At 37.2% G+C, this 21,909-nt stretch overlaps 1 protein-coding gene across 1 annotated transcript; it reads left to right on the plus strand.

Annotated features, from left to right (window-relative positions):
- Positions 1-8,793: 8,793 nt before the first annotated feature.
- Positions 8,794-20,098, plus strand: LOC129278263 (transforming growth factor beta receptor type 3-like). The gene is made up of 3 exons (XM_064110584.1): positions 8,794-8,897; positions 13,452-14,052; positions 19,734-20,098. The coding sequence occupies exons 2-3, from the start codon at positions 13,989-13,991 to the stop codon at positions 20,081-20,083; spliced, it is 414 nt and encodes a 137-aa protein (XP_063966654.1). The 5' UTR covers positions 8,794-8,897; positions 13,452-13,988; the 3' UTR covers positions 20,084-20,098.
- Positions 20,099-21,909: the final 1,811 nt, after the last annotated feature.

Here is a 21,909-nt window from a genome sequence, read left to right on the forward strand (position 1 = left end):
ATAACGAAGTGGCCATACATTACCTTCTTGAAGTTCTTCCCCTTATTTTTGGGGGGGAGGCCTGAAAATCTGGGGTTGAATTGAATTTATTTTCATACTTCACAAGATAGCAAAACAGGAAATACATTTGATTACATACAAAATACAAAAGATAATGGCAGTAGATAAAGTAGAATATGAAGGAATTAACCTGCATGCATAAAAAGCAGAGCTTGTAATGTCTGCAGGTTGATACCCCCGCCATTAATACGCCTGTGGTGTACCCTGCACGTGCCATATCACTATTAGGTTTTTGTCTCACCTGCATAGCAGAGTGAGACTATAGGCGCCGCTTTTCCGACGGCGGCGGCGGCGGCGGCGGCGGCGGCGGCGGCGTCAACACCAAATCTTAACCTGAGGTTAAGTTTTTGAAATGACAGCATAACTTAGAAAGTATATGGACCTAGTTCATGAAACTTGGCCATAAGGTTAATCAAGTATTACTGAACATCCTGCCTGAGTTTCATGTCACATGACCAAGGTCAAAGGTCATTTAGGGTCAATGAACTTAGACCATGTTGGGGGAATCAACATCAAAATCTTAACCTAAGGTTAAGTTTTTGAAATGTCATCATAACTAAGAAAATATATGGACCTAGTTCATGAAACTTATACATAAGGTTAATCAAGTATCACTGAACATCCTGCATGAGTTTCACATCACATGACCAAGGTCAAAGGTCATTTAGGGTCAATGAACTTTGGCCGAATTGGGGGTATCTGTTGAATTACCATCATAACTTTGAAAGTTTATGGATCTGATTCATGAAACTTTAGTCCGGGTTATAACTGAGCAAGGTGCCACTTGGAGAAGGAGAAATTTTCAGATAGTGCCTCTAGACCAGTTTTTTACGCTGAATATGAATATATGAGGTAAACAGGCTGTATCCTGAAAATTAACCTGTGAGGGCGCTTTTTTCAAAATGGCCGCCATATTTTCAGAGAATGTGAATTTTCGTACATAGATTTTGACATAAGCATTCAATTGCCATAAAATTAGTGTCATATAAAAGCCAAATAAATTCCCTACAATTTGGTACTATTCATAGGGGATAAGTAGGTCATTTGGCTGAGATTTTAAGTAGAAAACTGCATTTTTTGTAATTTTTTCCCAAAAATTAAAAATTTTACAAATACATGATTTTACATAATTCTATGAAAAATTATTCAATTACCTTAAAATGTTCCTGAAAACTTGATTGATATACTATTATCATGTGGATGAAATTCCAACTCTGTATCATTCTTTTTAGCAAATTTATAAGGTATCAAACTTGAATATTTCAATTTCAGAAATGTCGCTTTTTGTATGCATTTCCATAGATTAATACGTATAACATGTATAATACATGTAACTATGTATAATGTATAGTTAAAACTTAAATGCTATTATCTCCGCTAGTTAATCACTTGCAGAGTTAAGAGTAGGCTTTTCTCTATCAGCTACATAAAACAAAATGTTGGCACATCGAAGCCTAACATTTTCAGGGGGTGGGGGTGTCCAAGTCCCCCCCCCCCCCCCCCGTTGCTATATCATGTTGTTGGATATTGCCTATTTGTTAGAAAAATAACTGTATTTTGGAGCACCCATTGAGGCAAAAGGCATTTCTGTTATACAGTCCATCCACTTTAATTACTTTAAAACCACTTGGAGAGGCAAAGAGTAGGCTTTGTTCTACCAGCTACATCAAAAGAAGTAGCACATCGAAGCCTACCCCTCTCGGGGGGAGGGGGCTGTGGAAGTCACCCCTCCCCTTTTGCTTATTGCTAATTTATTTGGAAATTCACCATTTTGGACACAACATTGAGGCAAAAAAGCGTTTGTGCTCTATTATTTATTTTATTGATTTGAAAGAGTAGAGTTCGTTCTACGAGCTACATAAATAAGCGCAGCACATCGAACGCTAGCCCTCTCAGGTGCTGTCTAAGTCACCCCATCCCCCTAGCTACTCTATCTACAACATGTATATTGCCTATTTATTGGCGATTTCACCATTTTGGATTACCCATTGACATGATTGAGGCATAAGGGCATTTCTACTATATATCTTACAGCCAATTTTATTTTCTTGCTATTACTTGGAGAGGAAAGCATGGGCTTTGGTATATCAGCTGCACATTATTAAGAAGCGCTTGCACATCGAAACCTAGCCCTCTCAGGGGCTGTCTTAGTCACCCTCTCCCCCTCTATATTATGTTTATTGCCTGTGTGTTGGAAATTACACCATTTTTTTTTTATTCAATTCAATTCAATTCAATTTATTCAAATTCCATTCAATGAAAATACAAGATACAATATCAGAGAAATACATAGTAACAAAACAATTAAACATACATAAATATAAAATGAAATTTGGGAGACTGCAAAAGACCGAAAGGTCTTGACGAGGCAGACCCCGAGTGCCATCATGGCAATACATATATTGGCATAGGTTAAAATGATGACATGAACAGGATGAAAAAAATATAAATACAAATGTCCTAACCCCCCCCCCTCCCCCATCGGGAACTGGAAGCCAGTGTAACAATATATAAATTATCAAAATACACTTTAAGAAGATTTATTTTATTTATGAGTCATATGATGATATAATGTGTTTTTTTAGCTTACGTATAAAAGAATAAAGCGAAGAACATTTTTTAATTTCACAAGGCAGCGAGTGCCAAACATCAGGTCCTCTATGTCTAATGGATTTATAAGCAAGTACTGTTTTGGGATTACTAAGATGAAAATTGTTAGAACCTCTGGTATTGTGTTCATGAACCTGGGTATTTCATATGAACATTGAATTTAAATTGCTTGGAACCAAGTGATTAGTATAATTGAACATAACATTTGCAGTTTGTAAGATATTGATATCAGTATTTTAAATTACCCATTGAGGCAAAAGGGCATTTGTACTATATAGTACAGCCAATTTTATTTTCTTGCAATGACTTGGATAGGAAAGAGTAGGATTTGCTCTATCAGCTATATATAAACAAGTGCTGGCAAATAAAAGCCTACCCCCCCGGGATGCAGTTGAAATCACCCCATGCCTTTTGCATTATTGCATATTTATTGAAAAATTCACCATTTTGAAGCCCCCATTTAGGCAAAAAAGCGTTCTGATATATAGTTCTACCACTTTTACTGCCTTGAAACCACTTAGGGAGGAAAGACTAGGTTTTGCCTTATCAGGCACATATAAAGAAGTGCCGGCAAATAAAAGCCTGCATGCTCCCTTCAGGGGACTGTCGAAATTACTCCCCCCCCCCCTCTTGAAATTCACCATTTTGGAGCCCCCAATGAGGCAAAAAGGCATTTCTGATATATAGTTCTGCCTTTTTTCACCCTTGAAACCACTTGGCTTTTGCATTATTGCCTAATTATTTGAAAATTCACAATTTTTGAGCCCCCATTGAGGCAAAAAGGCAGTTCTGATATATAGTTCTGCCACTATTACCGCCTTGAAACTACTTGGACAGGAAAGAGTAGGCTTTCCTCTATCAGCTATATATAAAGAAGTGGCTCTACTATATACCAGAAACACCTTTTTTGCCTCAATGGGGGCTCCAAAATTGCGAGTTTTGCAATGAATTGGCAAAAATCGTAAAAAAGGTGGGGTAACACCTTTAGTCCCCTGAAGTGGGTCAGGCTTCGATATGGCAGCAATTCGACATATATAGCTGAAAGAGGGGAATCTACTCTCCAAACTCTTCCTCTCCAAATCGTTTCAAGAAAATGTAATTGGGTGTTTATACAGCAGAAGTACATATTGCCTCAATAGGGGCTCACAAATTGTGAATTTTCAAATAATTAGGCAATAATGCAAAAGGGGTGGTCATGGTTTGACAGCCGCCCAGATGGGTAAGCTTCAATGTGCCAGCACTTCTTTATAGGTAGCTGATAGAGCAAAGCATATTCTGTCCTCCTTAATGGGTTTCAAGGCAGTAAAAGTGGCAGAACTATATATCAGAGATGCCTTTTTACCTCAATGGGGGCTCACAAATTGTGAATTTTCCAATAAATAGGCAATAATGCAAAGGGGGGGGGGGTGGTTTCGACAGACCCCAGAAGGGGTAGGCTTTTATTTGCCAGGACATCTTTATAGCTGATAGAGCAAAGCCCATTATTTCCTCTCTAAGCGGTTTCAAGGCAATAAAAGTGGCAGAACTATATATCAGAGACGCCTTTTTGCTTCAATGGGGGCTCCAAAATGGTGAATTTTCAACAAGTAGCCAAATACCGAAAATTAGTGGGGTAACTTTTACAGCCGCCTGAATGAGATAGGCTTCAATTTGCCAACACTTCTTTATATGGAGCTAATAGAGCAAAGCCTACTCTTTCCTCTCCAAGTCATTGCAAGAAAATATAATTTGCTGTACTATATAGTAGAAACGCCCTTTTGCCTTAATGAGTGATCCAAAATTGTGAATGTCCAATAGATAGTCAAATACCGAAAATTGGTGAGGTAAATTCTACAGCCCCCGAACATTCTGAAGGGGATAGGCTTCGATTTGCCAACACTTCTTTATATATAGCTGATAGAGCAAAGCCTACTCTTTCTTCTCCGAGTCATTGCAAGAAAATAAAATTGGCTGTACTATTATTATAGTAGAAACGTGCTTTTGCCTCAATGGGTGATCCAAAATGGTGAAATATCCAATAAAATAGGCAATATACATGATATAGAGGAGGGGGGGGGGTTGACTTAGACAGCCCCTGAGAGGGCTAGGGTTCGACGTGCCAGCGCTTAATTTATATGTAGCTGGTAAAGTCTACTCTATCCTACTCTTTCCTCTCTAAGTGGTCGCAAATCAATAAAATGGGGTGCACAACAAAGCACAAACGCTTTTTGGCCTCAATGTTGTGAATTTTCAAATAAATTGGCAATATCAAGCAAAAGCTCCCCCTCCCCGAGAGGGGTAGGCTTCGATGTGCCACTTCTTTAGATGTAGCTGGTAGAAAAAAAGCCTACTCTTTCATCGCCAAGTGGTTTCAAAGCAATTAAAGTGGATGTACTGTATAACAGAAATGCCTTTTGCCTCAATGGGAGCTCCAAAAAACAGTTATTTTTCTAACAAATAGGCAATATACAACAACATGATATAGCAACGGGGGGGGGGGGGGGGAGGACTTCGACACCCCCACCCCCTAAAAATGTTAGGCTTCGATGTGCAAACATTTTGTTTTATGTAGCTGATAGAGAAAAGCCTACTCTTAACTCTGCAAGTGATTAACTAGCGGAGATAATAGCATTTAAGTTTTAACTATACATTATACATACATGTATTATACATGTTATACGTATTAATCTACGGAAATGCATACAAAAAGCGACATTTCTGAAATTGAAGTATACTAGTTTGATACCTTATAAATTTGCTAAAAAGAATGATACAGAGTTGGAATTTCATCCACGTGATAATAGTATATCAATAAAGTTTTCAGGAACATTTCAAGGTAATTGATTAATTTTTCATAGAATTATGTAAAATCATGTATTTGTAAAATTTTTAATTTTTGGGAAAAAATTACAAAAAATGCAGTTTTCTACTTAAAATCTCAGCCAAATGACCTACTTATCCCCTATGAATAGTACCAAATTGTAGGGAATTTATTTGGCTTTCATATGACACTACTTTTATGGCAATTGAATGCTTATGTCAAAATCTATGTACGAAAATTCTCATTCTCGGAAAATATGGCGGCCATTTTGAAAAAAGCGCCCTCACAGGTTAATTTTCAGGATACAGCCTGTTTACCTCATATATTCATATTCAGCGTAAAAAACTGGTCTAGAAGCACTATATGAAAATTTCTCCTTCTCCAAGTGGCACCTTGCTCAGTTATAACCCGGACTATACTTGGACATAATAGTAATCAAGTATTACTGAACATCCTGTGCAAGTTTCAGGTCACATGATCAAGGTCAAAGGTCATTTAGGGTCAATGAACTTTGGCCACGTTGGGGGTATTTGTTGAATTGCCATCATATCTCTATAAGTGTATTGGTCTAGTTCATAAAACGTGGAAATAAGAGTAACCAAGTATCACTGAACATCTTGTGCGAGTTATAGTAGTTTTCAAAATCAGCACTGCTGCTATATTGAATCGCGTGATGCAGGTGAGACGGCCAGAGGCATTCCACTTGTTTTTTTATAATTCAAAGTTATCAATTATAACATGTCCCGTTTCAGGGGCGGATCCAGCTTCTGCCAATAGGGGGAACCCGAAATTTTTTTTCACCCATATTTTCCCCGATCAGCCGCTCAAAGTTGATTTCTGTTTGTTTCTTTGAAGGGGTTGTCCCAGTGGCGTAATGAGCCAAAAATTTTGAGGGGGCTCGATACAGCGTATTGCGCAAAATTAACAAGAAGTTGCGAGCGAGCGAAGCGAGGGAGCAAAAATTTTGGCATTTTTATTAAAAAAATAAAAGTTTGTGATAGATTTTTACATAACAATTGGAAAAAATTAGGCCTATATTTTTTTCTTATCCCTTTCCTTTTCTCTTTTTTTTTCTTGGTCGTGAAAAATTGGGGGGGGGGGTGCAAAACGCCCATGTCCTAACAGTCATTTCTTAGCTTTATTCTTATGAAACAACATAAAAATGTAATAATCTCATCAGCCCTATTCAGATAGTGCGAGCAGGAAGCACGAGCTAAACACTTTGGGAGTTTTATGTATTTTGACCTGAAAATTGAACATTCTGGGCAATGTTTGTAAACCTGAACAATTAAGATGCGTATATGTAACTAGATAATTACTGCGAGCGCAAAGCGCAAGCAATAATTTTTAATATGGGTTCTGGCCTGATCGAAAAGGGACCTGTTAAGGACGTTTTGCAGTTAGCCATTAAGAAGATGCATATTATGCGAGCGCGAAGTGCGAGCGAAAATTTAATATAGTGACATGAAATATTTTTAAAAATCTTTTTACAAGACTTCCCCTGACCTTATTTTATTCATTCGTCTCCCTCCTCTTATATTTTCCTCTTTTTTTTCCTCCTGTCTTTCCCCTTCTTTTTCTTTTTTTGTTTCTTTCCCCCTTTTTTTAATTTTTTTGCTCCGCCAATAGGGGGGGGGCGGGCCCCTCGGCCCCCCTGGGCCCGCCCCCCCTGGATCCGCCTATGCCGTTTGTTAAATAAAATGATAATCGATAAAAAATATCAAAATTTTCTTCATTTCACTTCTTCATATTATCACATATTACGTTGTAATTTATACTTAGATGATAGCCTCGCGTCGACGAGTATGCCGTGCACATACCCCTGTGAAAAGTTTGCTTCACCCTTTCATTTTCCTTTTCTTCTAAGTTTACTTGCAATATAAGAATATTTTTCATTGTACTCGTACTCAGTCAAATGAATATTTTCACGTGTTATGATATTGTAGTCCTTTCCAGTGAATTTTTACCGTGTTTAATTCCCAAGAAATTTGTCTTTAAATGCTTTATAATCGCGACTTAAAGATTTCCATTTTTACACAATGACCATATGGGAAAGGGGTGAAGCCCAACCCCCTTTTTGTGGTGCAAAAAGGAAGGAGTGGAGAACAAGAAGAAAGATAAGAGGAGGAATAAAAGTGAATGGAATAATGTGAGGGGTTAATTGGAAAAAAGGAAAACATTCAGGTCATCGATCATATCTTTCGCTCGCAATGTTGCATGTTGAGAGAGATAGTCCTAATTCTGTTCATGAGGGTAATACAGGTCTTAAAATAATCATTTTTTAAGCATTATTCACAGATTTTCTTCTTCTCGTGATTCGAATTTCCTTATTTTCTTTCAGTGTAATAGGCCAACGCACCCTGTTCATGATTACAAAAAAAAGCTCGCACTTCACGCTCGCATTATTTGAGTAGTTCCTCATGAATCACTTCAAACAATGAAAAAAGATGAGTATAATTATATTTTTTAAAAAAATCAGCTTGCGATTCGCACTCGCGCCAATTGTTTAGTTACACATAGTATACTCATCTCAGTTGTTCATGATTACTGCTCGGATTGTTTAATTATTCGATTCGGGTGTAAATACAGGAAAATTTAATGTCCAAGAATTTGAGCTTGTTTTTTTAGGCGTTATTATCCTACTCCTCACCACCACCACCACCACCACCACTATCATCATCATCATCGTCGTCGTCATCATCATCATCATCCAGGGGCCGCGGAAGCGGGGGGGGGGGGGGCTTTCCCCCATCCCCACTTTTTCCAAACCCGTTTACAAACTTGAAATGTAAAAATGATCAAAATGATTGTGATTTTTTACACGGTCAGCCCCACCCCCCGCTTTTGGCTCAGCCCCCACTTTGAAAACCGTTCCGCATCCCCTGTCATCATCATCATCTTCATCGCCACCACCATCGTCATCCTCATCAATCATTCATTACCCTCCTCCAGAGTCCTCCTCCTTCTCCTCCTCATCGTCGTCGTCGTCGTCACTGCCACTATCACCCGGCACTATCATAGCATCATATTCACCATAAAAACGACTATTAAAGAAATGAGTAACATAGTTATAAAAAAAAGTTGTTTTGATGAATTAATGGGGTTCCGGTACTTGTTTTAGTAATCGACTTTGCACGATATTTTTTTTCATAATTTTTATGTTGATTCATTGCACTTATTTTCTCCGACCGTCAGCACTTTGCTTGTTTCTTTAATAGCGCCCTCATACCGAGGACGATATTGATCGCGTGCGGTATGTATACGGCGCGCGCGCGTCGATCGTACGTGCGCGCGTACGTAGTACGTACGAGTTCTAGAGATATGTCTATTATTTATGTCGAATTTCGGAGCCGGACTTCGCTTCGTTGTGTCTCTGGAAAAGTGTTTTCATGTATTTAGACTTGGCTATTCTCATTCTGTATTACCGGTAAGTAGTTCTTTTGGATCTTTCAAGCTGTATGGGTATATTGACAATTTTGTTTAAAAATTCACAATTCGACAATTAGGGAATAATTGGGAGACTGACGACCAACCCAGCACACAGTTGACACTGTCACTGACGTGACAGGATCGGCCACCGTTGCACAGCCCGGTGCTCAGCCGTGGCCTACCGGCGTAGCGTAGCAGCATGGCACTCGTAGTAATAGCGGCTAGGATAGGATTTCCAAGTGCACAGCCTATGAGTATGACCTGGCCTGGGGCTGGGACGTCTGTCGAGTGTCGTTCCACAAAGCCCATTCTCCAGATTAGGTCAAATCATTGTTACTGTTCTTTTTCTCTAATTTTTTTAAAGATATGAACATGTCAATTGTCATGATGGAAATTGGGACTTGTAATTTGTAATTAATTTGGGGAATTTAACATTATATTTAGATTCTTCAATTTCGAATCTTGTGTGAGTTGTTTTTCATGTTTGTGTTGACTGTACAACCCTGTTCTGTTGTCATTGTTGAGGAACTTGAGACTGACGTCACTGAGTCTGAGAGCATGAAAATTCAAGAGAGGACAATGACAAATGTTTCCCACATACCAGTAATTTGTTATAATTTAGTAGTATGGTGAGACTTCCACATATCGACCACCTCTTTTGAAACCGACCACCTTGCGCGCGTTAAAATTATTGCGTATTACAAACGATACGCGCGGGAGAGTAGGCGCAGTGTCCATAGAAACGGTAAGAATCGATTTTACGAGAAAAAAAGAAGCAACAAAAAGTAAAATTAGTAGTAGAATTAGGCCCTAATCAAAATTGTATTGACCAGACCCAAATCCCGTTGAAAAACCAAGAAATCCGATAGGAAACGGCTTTAGAACAAATATTCGTCGTCAATCGTCGAATCATGTGCCGGAGCTCGCAGTGGAAGTAGTGAGACGATTATTTAGCATGTTGACATCATAGAACTGATTTTGAAGAGTAAAAATATTTCGCCACCGCGACAAGAATCGGCCGTAAACTTAACGTGACGCGGGTGGTCGGTTTCAAAAGACGGGTGCAAATGAGCAAATGTAAAATCGTCATATTCGTTGTTTGTCGATATATACGTGGGTTGAATCGGAGTAGCAGAGCGAAACATGGGAATCTGATCTGCTCAATTTTCTACACAAATGAGACGAAAACTGGGTAAAATTGATGAATATTTTCGCAGATACGATGCTTAGAAGATTAGGTGGTCGATAAGGGGTAGTTCCAACCATACCATTGTCTGTACCTCAGGCGATGTTCGTGCAGGCTCCACACCACTTTACTACCGCTACACTACGCTCCACCTACCCGAACATCGGGACAGTGAACTAGATCGGATATTCCGAGTCATAAAAGGTGGGATGGCAATCATGGTTATTGTTTTTAGATAGTTTGATATATTGTATAATTTTCGGAGAAATCTCCCAACATATGTAGGGGAGATCGGGGTTAATTGGAACATTTTTGACAAAAATGGCTGTAAAATCCAAATAGATTTTATTTGAGAAACAATCAATATATCAGCTTGAAGCATATATCTAAGGGCTTCAAATGTATCCCATAAAATTGTTAACTCTATGATGGTTACTGAAAAAAATCCACCATGAACAAGACCATCGCAAGCATTCCAACTTGCCCCATATACGGGGTAAGTTGGAACACTGCATGGTCAATTAAAAATTATACTAAAACTACACAAGTACAACCGTAATATTACATGGTTTTAGCATATTTGCTTTATTTTTTTCAAGTTCAAAATATTAAAAGTGGATTTGTTGAACTTTGTTTTCTATTATACAGCCACTCAAGCAAGCTGACTGTGTAGTAGAATTCCGCTTAAATTTGTGTGCGTTTGATTTTACATTTTGTAAGTGTACTATCAGCAATTTCATGTACTTCTGCATCAAATTTATTTGACAAAAATTAATTGTTTATATTTTTAATTGATTAATTATGCAAATAAGCATATGAAATCTGCCCTAAATTCGTTTTTTTAAAATGTTTTTGCCTTTAACTCTATTTATTATGCGAGTAGAATGCTAATTTTTGGTGAGAGTATCAAGTTTTACCTTTATAACAAATATCCACAAAAAATTGCAAAAAATATAGTTTCTTTTTTATGTTTTGTTTTTAAAATTTGTATTTCTTTGTTTTTTCGAACTTTGTTGTTTATTGTTTTTCGATGAACTTTGTAGGGGAATCTTTTGCAATCATAAATAGCATAAAATAAATCCATTTGAACCAACAAAAGTAAAAAAAAATTAAACATTTATGATTTTTGGTTGAAAAGCACAATTTGCATTGACCTTGTACACAGAATCACGTTTTCGAGCAATTTTGTTACTTACAAAATGTTGTGAAATTTTGAAACCGCACACCCAGGCATCGCAAATTTGGTCTTAAAAGAAGCGCAAGACTTGAAAGTAAAGAGTCAGCAAGCGGTGCGGTCAAAAATTTCGCGCGGCAGCGTACGGACAAATTTTGTCCAGGGGGGGGGGGGGCTCAAATTGATCCCCCCAGTTTGATATGGGTTAATATTGCATTAGGGGCCTACAATAGGCCTTAAATGCACACTCAGACCTAACTGAGAAACAAAACAAGCATGGTATACAATACATGTTCAGAAGAGTGAAATACTGTATACATTTTTTCTCATATCCAATGTTTTTATTCATAATTATGTTTGGGGTAAGTTGGAACATGTTCCAGCTAGCCCCTTCAATTTTGTTCCAACTAACCCCAGAGGCCCATTTGACATTTATAAGCTTACAGCACCAAAAAGGGACTTCACCATGGCATATTAATAACCTTATTTTGTAGCTTGGTACAAGTTTCCATTATACCCCAAACAGGCCAACTTGATCTATAAACTTCTCTGAGATAAAAATTCTGAAAGAGAAAAAAATTACTCAGAAGGTGAAAAAACAAAAAATCCTTTCTAACTTCACCAGGCTTGTTGCACATGTGTTGTCTGTAATATGGTGGATGGCTGTTGATAATAGCAATAAATTGAGGGCAGTAACCGCAGTATTGCATAAATTATAGGCGTTAAAGAAAATTACAATGTTTCAACCTACCCTGCATTCCAACTAACCCCAATCTCCCCTAACTATTAAAAGTACATTGTACACTCAAGGTTTTTGTGATACTTTAAATTTATTTTGTGATGTATTTTTTCTCGAACAAATCTTGAGGATCTGACTCCGCTACATGTGCATGTACCTTGATCAGGTTGGGTTTCCTATAAAACGTACGTCCATGTTGGATATGAAGCAGAGGGGCGCCAAAACCAATTGGTGAACCCGTACGGCCGAAAAATAACCTGCTGGTTCCTGTCCCTAGGTATTAGCCCTCGGAGACCCTGCTGTTACCCCTTGCTGGCCGCCAATGCATTGCAAATTGCTTGAGTGCATACTGCTGACCCACTCGTTCTAGACCATCATCTTCTCGCTCTTTTCCTTTCCCCACATCTCCGCATGTCATTCGGACGTTCCAATTTCAAGGCTCTGTTTATTGCGGTTGTATGGGGAATTGAACCTGCTGTGAAAATTTTGGCAGGATTGGTCTTACTGTTTATTGAAATGCAATGTTTCATAATATTATTGTTGTAATTTCTCAACAGTGATGTCGGTGTTGTGTTACAAACATTTCTAGTCAAGTTTGGTCTGAAGTGTGCATTCTATGGGATTCTCAAAATGCTGTATACTGTATTGAGATCATTACTGATGAAAAAATAGTGTATTTTGTAACCAATTTGAAAGTCTCATACATAAATAAAGTCTACCTTAATATCTTTTACATTTCACATCAATGATAGAGAGAATTCAAATTGGAACATGAATTTCAATTTCTATTTTTTAATTTCTTTATTTCTATTTACTTTTTTCTAATTTGTGTATATATTATTTTCTATTATTACTTTTTTTCGGGGAGGGGTGGGAGAGAAAAATGATATGTGTAAATGTTCAAGTTATTACATTAATCTTCATCATCATAATACTACAGCTTAATGTGACTAAAACTGTTATAAAATACATCTAGGATCCTTTTTATGGCATTTCATGTTCCAGTCAAACTTATGTGTAACTTAATTTTGTCTAGACCGCTTTATGAATCAGCCTCCTGGGTGATGTTTTTATGAACGACTGGCGACAATATATTTTTCACTCTGAAATTATTGATTTCCTTCAGCTCAACTTGAAAGGAGATATCTAGATGCTAAGTTAATAATTTGTCAAAATTCACTCCCATATCTGGTTTTATAGTTCAGGAACATGTCACTGGCTTTATCAATACAAACCTTATATCATTCCGAAAATCATGACATTTTCTGATTAATTATCATTAAATGATTATAACTCAAAATACTCAATAGTAAAATACTTCTTCATGTTTTCCTTTCTTTTTTATGGCACTGCAATTTCCAATTATGCTATTATAAAAATGAAAGAAATAATCTTTCAATGACAGCTCATTAATTTCCCCCGATCTTGTTTTATTTTCTCTCATCCAATACAGGCATTATTCTGATCTTCACAAATCTCATCGGAATTAGATCTTACAAGGCGCTCATCAATTCCATTTAGAGTGATTTCAGTTCTCTCTCTCCTTTAAAGTGGTGCTATAACGGATTCGTTACATAATCAAGAATATTCTACAAGTGAATCGACCCTGTGTGTGATGGAAGATTTCCAGTAAAACCTTGCCATTGCCCACTTTGAAAATCAGCTTACGTGAATATTACATGAATATTTTACGATGGAGCCATGCTGATTTTATGGAGGAGACTCGGGTTTAGACGCCTTGCAGTAATATCTCAGGAAAGTTAGCAAAGGATGTAGATTTCTTGGATGTACCAGTTACTAGGAATTTTACATTGTGAAAATATACTGGAAGGGATGCAAATTCAGCCTCCAAAATAATCTACATGTGGATGTAGTTTATTGGTTGTTGCTCATTTTTTTGCTGGAATTGCATATTGAAACTTGGATGATAACTCCAATGTGTTGTATAATTTGTTGTGACATTTAAACTGAAATAGAGGATCCTATAAAAATGAAAATGGAGTGGACACCAGAGGTTTGGGGACTTATAATCTACTGCTTGTCATATAGCCAAGGTAAGTTTGAGATTCTTTATTTATTTTGGGGTCTCGATGTTGCTACTTTTATTAATTGCATTCTCCTGAGCTCTGCCTGCTTTCCAATGATATTATAAAGTTAATGATGAAAAATAATGTAATAAAGTTTTACTTTTTTTGTATAGGTCTGCATTAAAACATCTAAAAGCTTCTTTATTTTTTTTCAGCCTTTCCTGACTGTAACATCAATTTTACTTGTAATGTTATGATAGGCCTACAGTGTATTTTAATAGAATCAACTATGTGTAATTGTGTATTAAAGCCTACATACTTGTATGCTGCGTGGATATACTGTCCTCAATTCGTTTATTATATTATTGTTGAATAAATTGCCAAAATGCATTCTTACATAGTGTGGAGCGTTGTGGCCCTATGGATTAGTCTTCTGACTTTGAAACAGAGTGTCGTGGGTTCGAATCCCAGCCATGGCGTAATTTCCTTCAGCGAGAAATTTATCCACATTGTGCTGCACTCAACCCAGATGAGGTGAATGGGTACCCAGCAGGATTAATTCCTTGAATGCATGAGCGCTGAAAGGCAGCTCGAGCTAAAAGCCGGGGTAATAATAATAATAACAATGCGCCTCGGAATAGAATATTTCTAGATAGATGACGCTATATAAATGCCTATTATTATTATTACAGTATACAGAAAAATGTTCGTAAACAGTAGCCGTAGTGTATTGCTTAAAAATTAAGAGTGCATTTCTTGTGTACAAAGATAAGTAGTCTGACTTTAAAAGGTCCCTGTATTCTGTAATGAGCATGTGATGTCCAATATTTACAATTTATTTTAATTTCTATCAATGTACATTGGTTGCCATAGGGGGTGTTGCAAGAAAATATTTCCAATTAATCACAAATATTCTGTTGCAAGTTTACAATTAATATCAATTCCATCCAGCTGTAAATCAGATTGCACTCTTTGTTGAATTTCAAGAAGCAGATAGAGCAATCAGTTGCAAATTTACAATTAATTTCAAGACATACCATTGATTTAGAGACTGTAAATAAGACTTGCTAATTGATAACAAGTTTCTTGCAATCGTACATGTGTATGGTGTACCATCTTTCATCATGTCACATGACCTGATAGAGGTGGAATATTCATGTATGTTGTACGCTAGGTACTGTATATATACCAGACTGCATCATACCATCTTGCTCGCCTCTTGTAATTAGTGTTCATGTACTTGGAGTGGATTTCGAGTGTGGATGCGTACACCACCGTGCTCTGGGTATCCCAGGCTAGCTGCACAATGTGTTTGTGTGGGTGTAAAAATGTGTATTACTGAACATGAGTAGAAGCAAGCATGGATGGGTTGCTACATACAGATGTGCAGTGGAGCCCACACTCATCCTAGCAAGGAGCATCGCCATGTACATTAAACACAGTAAACATGAAAAAACAAAAATAACACTAAACGAGCGGTTCTTAACCGTTGCTTATCCGTGCTTTTTCCATGGCCGCAACGCGCCGAGGTGTCGTACCAATTGGATTGTTCGTGTAAGGAGAAACAGGTGGAGAGAAACCATGAATGGGGATCAATAATGATCAGCTCAAAATATTGTCATTTCTTGCATACATGTACATGTACAATAGTTTCTTTCCAATTTATTAGACATGTGTGCAATACAAATATAGGCCTGCATGTTTGCACATGTACACGTACGTGTACTTGAAATGCACAAGGTAATTGGTACATTTAATTTTATTGAAATTATTGTTGGATGGCAATTAATGACTTATTGTACATTTTTGCAAAATGTAGGCGTACACTGTATTCTGAAAATCTAATTTTTATAGAATTTGTGATTCTTTTGATTAACACGTACACAGGTATACAGTACTGTATGATAATAAAATTAAATTCACATACATGTACTGTACTGTACCTACATGTAGCTAAAATATAATCTGTAAAAAAAATGTGTATTTGTTACCAAGTCCATGTCAAAAAATAAAAACTAGGCCTAATAAAAACTGTTGACTATAGGCCTACAGTGCGTATAACAAAAAACGGGACAGTTTTGAAAAGTCTATCAAAATTTTGTTTCAAATTATGATGTCTATTATTTGATGTTAAAAGATGCTCTAATGGCTTATCTTTCAAATGCCATTTTAAAAATTGAGTTTCGCTCACGCTTGAGCGAACACGAAACGTTTTTGTCAGGGGTCCAAAAAAAAGGCCAAATGGCATAAAATATTGAACATCAGACTTGTTAATTGTTTATTATGTTCTGTTGGAAATAAATCTGTATCTACATGTAATCAGCAAACCTCCTTTTAATCCTTTCATTATCTTTACCAAAATTTTCGAATTCTATTCATTGACTTGAATTGTTCTGTTTTTTTTTTATATGGTAGGCCTATCTTTCAGCAGTGATTTTTTTTTTCATGAGTAAAAGCTAAAAAAACTCGACCCAAGTAAGGAGATTCGCATTCCTAATAGGAAAGCTTGTTATTTAATCAAATATTTGTATTATGTGATGCAAAGGCTATGGTGCCTTTGACATGAATCCTTCTGTTAGAATTAAAATTGCCCTGTCAAGCACACAATTTAACTTGTTCACGTAATCAATGTCCCCTTGACAATAGGATTCATGTCTTTTCAAGGCACCGTAACCTTTGTTGCAAATAATAAAAGGACATGAATATATTACAAGGTTTCCCATTTATAATAATGGAAATCTCCTTGCTTAGGTTGACAAAAAAGTTTTTTTTCTTATCAAAGAATTTTCAATGCTCGGAGATGAAATATTTAAATGGAACAAGGTGGTTTAATTGTGAATCACAAGTCTCGCCTGATTTTGCGATAATCAAATTATGCAATATAATCGTTTGACCCCTAGATGACCTTTGACCCCCATCATCTTCATGATTACACATGTGGTATTACCCAAGGATCATATTTACCAAGTATGAACATAATTGATGCAGAAATTAAGAAATGAGAATATAAAGTTTAATGAAAACTAGGAAGAAGTCTGATGATCAATATTTTCTCATTTGATGCCATTTGGCGCAAGCCTTTTTTTTGAACCCCTGACAAAAACGCTTCGTGTTCGCTCAAGCATGAACAAAACTCATTTTTCAAAATGGCATTTGAAAGATAAGTCATCAGAGCATCTATTAATATCAAAATATAGACATCATAATTTGAAACAAAATTTTGATAGACTTTTCAAAACTGTCCCGGTTTTTTTTATACGCACTGTAGAGTATGAATGTACTACACTAGAGGTGATTTTCCTACTCTATTTTTTTTTAAGTAATCTCCGAAATGGTCAACAATACCCTCAAAAATTTGACAGGAAAAAATATGAGATACTATCAAATGTCATGACTCATGGCTATATTTTTCTTCAGATTTTTATGACATTTTCAAGTAGGCCTACCGGTACAATATTTGATTGTCTCTTAGAAATGAAAAATCAACTGATTTGGGATCATGGACTTGACCTTCATTTTGAAAGTGAATACATACATGTATGTATCTACATTATAGAACTTTCTTCAAGCAAGTATTGTAAAATGGCATTAAGAAATTATATTGTTTTTGTGATATCAAATGCTGGTATTGATAATGTGTTTGGTGATAGTCTATTCCACTTTAATTCAATTTCCTCTGTACATTTCCCCAAGCAGTTCTTATCTGGTAGATCTGTCTAGCCTGGGATTTAGGTGCAAACATGCTGATTTTCCTTTGGGGGAATGTTTTGAAAATGAAATTTATTTGTCAAAAAATATAAGAATCAAAATGTAAATATTTTCACTGTAAATACAGGCAGTTTTATTTGTTTGGGATTTTTGTTGGTTATTAGTGGTTAATTTTTGAGTGCTAAATGTTGACATGAGGCATCATATCAAAGAAATTGTTGACCTCTGTTATTGTATATCTACATCTACCATCTTCCATTTCTTTTGCCCTCCTCCCCTCTTTCTCCCCTCTTATTCCTCCTTCTTCACCATCGCCGTTGTTGTCACCATTATCTTCTTCCTCTTCCTTCTCCTCTTCCTCCTCCTTCTCCTCTTCCTTCTCCTTCTCCATCTTCATTACTTATCCCCATTCTCCTCATTCTGCTCCTCCTTCATCTTAAAATTCTTTTTGATTCCTTTCCTCATCCTTCTCCCTCCTCTGCCCTCCTACCTTTGCTCCTCCTTTTCCATCTTTATCTTCTTAAAGTTCTTCATATTTCATCTTTGTCACCTTCCTTTTCTTCTACATCTCCTCCTCTTCTGCAACCTTCCTCCATCCTCTATAGCCTCTCAAGTACAACATATCACAACCTTTATGTGTCACGGTTGGAAGCTAACCATCGGCATAACATACAGACACTGTCGCCGGCACCTGCTGCAAGGCGGATGTCGTGCGAGGAAAGAAAATGATTAATCATGTCTCAAAATCAGACATATATTATTTCAACGTCATGTTCACTGGCGTGCTGATAAAAGGTAGATCCCGGTGTTAGTCATAGTCTCAGGCATCAGAAAATTCATTTTTAAAGGGATACGTCAATGAAATATTCATGACACGTGTGATTTTCAGCGCAATCATGTATTTTACATGGCTTACAATGTATACTGGCATTTTATCTGATATCACCGTAATTGAAAATTGATAACTACTTCTTCATGGTATGCCCTAGATAAATAGCATTTGTACCTCCATGATTTCAACATGTTGGCAACATATTGGCAACATATTGGACACGTGACCCTTTGAAGTATAAATTAATATTAAAGGTAAATTCCAGTTTTGGTAACGATCTCAAAATGACTTTTTACAGAATCCAATATAATGACCACCCAAGTGTCTGTTTGTATGAATAAAAAATATGTGCCAAAGGATTCTGGAAGAAATTGTGTAATTGCTGAGAAATAAGCAAAATAAGCGCGGATTCGGGCACTTCCGTCGGGTCTTTATTCCAGCAATAATAATATACTGTCCCACGTGTGCCTATCTGTGTTGGCGATCTTCAGTGTGATCGTTTTTCAGCTTAGATTTTATGATTTCACGGAGTTCAGTTTATGTAACTGTACCAGATCTAGATCCACGATGATATAGTAATATTTAAACTTGGTTTTACAGACTTTCTCACTAATTCAGTGTTAACTGCTACTACTATCATTTAGCTTTAATGTACCCAATTATTCTTACATTTTCAAGGGGGCTCCACATTGCTTGTAGTGGACCCCCTACATATAGATATGCTTTATTTTATACTGCTGTTCTTTAAAATGTCAATCAGCTAAAATGTGTCTGATTATTTATGGTTCAATGGAAATAAAATTAAGAATTGAATTGTATTGAATTGTATTGTATTGAATTGAATAGTAAATGTTAGGTCTACATTTATCTGAATTGGATTAGGCCAATGTGTCATCACCTTGTGTGACATGCTGTTAGAATGCATTTTTATAAACATCACTTGAAAGTCTTGAATAAAACATATAGCTACAAAATGTGCATGCATGTGGTAGACTTCAATGGGTGGTCCTTTTCAGGACCAACACTTGCCCAAGAAAGATACACGGTGTACCATGAAACCTACTACACTATTCTTCTTCGCCATGGAAACCTTCAGAAGTTTAGACTTCAATGGTAATTGAAAAGGCTATTGATTTATTTGGATAATTTCAAATGTTTCTTCTTGCAGTTCTCGCCACCATCCCACGGTCTTGCAGCACCCAGTTAGCGTACACCTCCCCCTTCGTCCAGGCCTTCACGTCGGACGAGGCAGCGATCTTCGGCTGCTCCGCCCAGGTGGACGAAACCTCGCGGGAGGTCCACGTCATCAATCTCAAGTCCAGCGAAGAGGATCTTTTGCACACGAACCAGGTGATGACCATGAACATCGGACCAAGAACGTTGCACATGAGGACTACCATAGTGGTCCTGAATTCGGTGCATCCAGTGACATGGAAGTTAGTGACGCAGCATGACGTCGGCCCTCTACTGTTTCAATTTGTGGTGAGTTTGACAGCAAAAGACGATGACAACCAATGAATAAAAAAATCTCTATTTATCGCATTCATCTTGACATCTGTAAATGCTTTTCTACACATTCATTTCTCTCTGAAGGAAATCTAGCCCATCTTTTAATAACAAAGTTATTTTGAGCGAAGGCTTGTCATTATTGTATACATGTACATGTACATTCTATCAGGTACTGTTCTCTGTATATGGATTAGAATTGTACACATAGAGGCCTGCATTGTTTGATATAAATGTAGGCCTATGCTTTCATTATAATACATTAAGAAGCAAATTTGAAACCAGAGTAGCAGTATTAAGTTGCGAGTTACAAAGAACCTTGGCTCAAGTAGGATGCAGGTAGGCAGGTGCGTGTTGTTTAATACTTGCATGTATTTTTATGTAGACATTTAAATGAAGTCAAAGTTCAGATATTGATTGATAAAAAGTAAGACTACTTTACTAAGGGGTGGAGGTCATCGGCGCAGGGAAGATGATATGCTTCTAAAAACAATTCATAGCACCTACGTTTACATGTAGAATATGTACCCTTAGGCTATAGGCCTACATTGTACTGAATTTTCCCATATTAAAATTATGCACATTTATCACACATTCAAACATTACAACAATTCTGCCAAGTGCCTTGATATTCTATCATCATAACCTTGCCGAGCCCAAGGCACTGCTACCCATGCTATACATTCCATGTAGATTGGTAGGTTTGGGGGCTGCATTTGTTATTCTTCCTCACATTTCCAACAAAGCCGGGCCGGCAATACTAACCACTCATTCACTCCTTTCTCATCCCCTCCATTGCCTATTTCTGCACATGAATGAGCTCTATACAGGGGGGGGGGGGCATTTCAATACCCCCTTTGTGACTCGATTAAATTAATGGCTTCGATACGGGCTGCTCTGCTCAATAGGCAATCAGTGGCAGACAACAGCCTTCTGATACCCCTGTATTAAAAGGTCGCGTTCAGGCTATTCCTTCGAATCATATTCTTCAGAGGTGTTCAGTTTCATTCAGAGTAAGGTTGTGATCAAGCAACTTTAATAACGGCTGTCTTTAAAAATGCAAACATGAAATGCTGAAAATGCATTACTCTGTACTCTGATAAAGGAGCATTTTATAAAAGAACTTGTTTGATGTTTTATCAGACAAGTCCCATTTCATCCAACATTTACCACAGTAATATTGCCTCTCAGCCAATGGAAGTCGAGGAAAGTTGTCAGATCTGACAACTTGTCGACGAAATTTTTTATGAAACACTCCCCAGGGGCCCGTTTCATAAAGGACTTGCAACTGTTGTAACTTTGCCATTATGGCAACTACAATGGAAACCTTGATTGTGATTGGCTGCTGAGCCCTGTTACCATGGTAGTTGCCGTAATGGCAAAGTTACAACAGTTACAAGTCCTTTATGAAACGGGCCCCTGAGCTGCCAGACTTTGGTCTTTTGCATGATTTCGGGCCCTGACAATTTCAAGCTTTTTCGGGTGTTATAGTATACAGCTCACATGGAGCTTGAATGCATGTCTTAATCTATGCCAGTCTGTCAGTTTTGCAACACGTAACCATGGTGTTACAGTAGAACGAACTGGTATCCATGCCATTAAAAATCCATTGAGGCTAAAAAAATTTCCCTCTATGTATTAAACATTCGAGATCGCATTCAATGCCAATCATTCTTTGGTGTCATACATGTACATGTACATGTGTATCTAGTGGATATAGTAAATGGTTCGGATATGCATCATGTCGGTCTTCTTCTATTCAAGTTGACTTTATAGGCCTACATGTACATCCATGGCCCAGTTAAACACAAAGCAAAGCAATTGAGTATAGGATTGAT

This window comes from Lytechinus pictus, chromosome 15, assembly GCF_037042905.1.
Source record: "Lytechinus pictus isolate F3 Inbred chromosome 15, Lp3.0, whole genome shotgun sequence".
NCBI classification, from domain to species: Eukaryota; Metazoa; Echinodermata; class Echinoidea; order Temnopleuroida; family Toxopneustidae; genus Lytechinus; species Lytechinus pictus.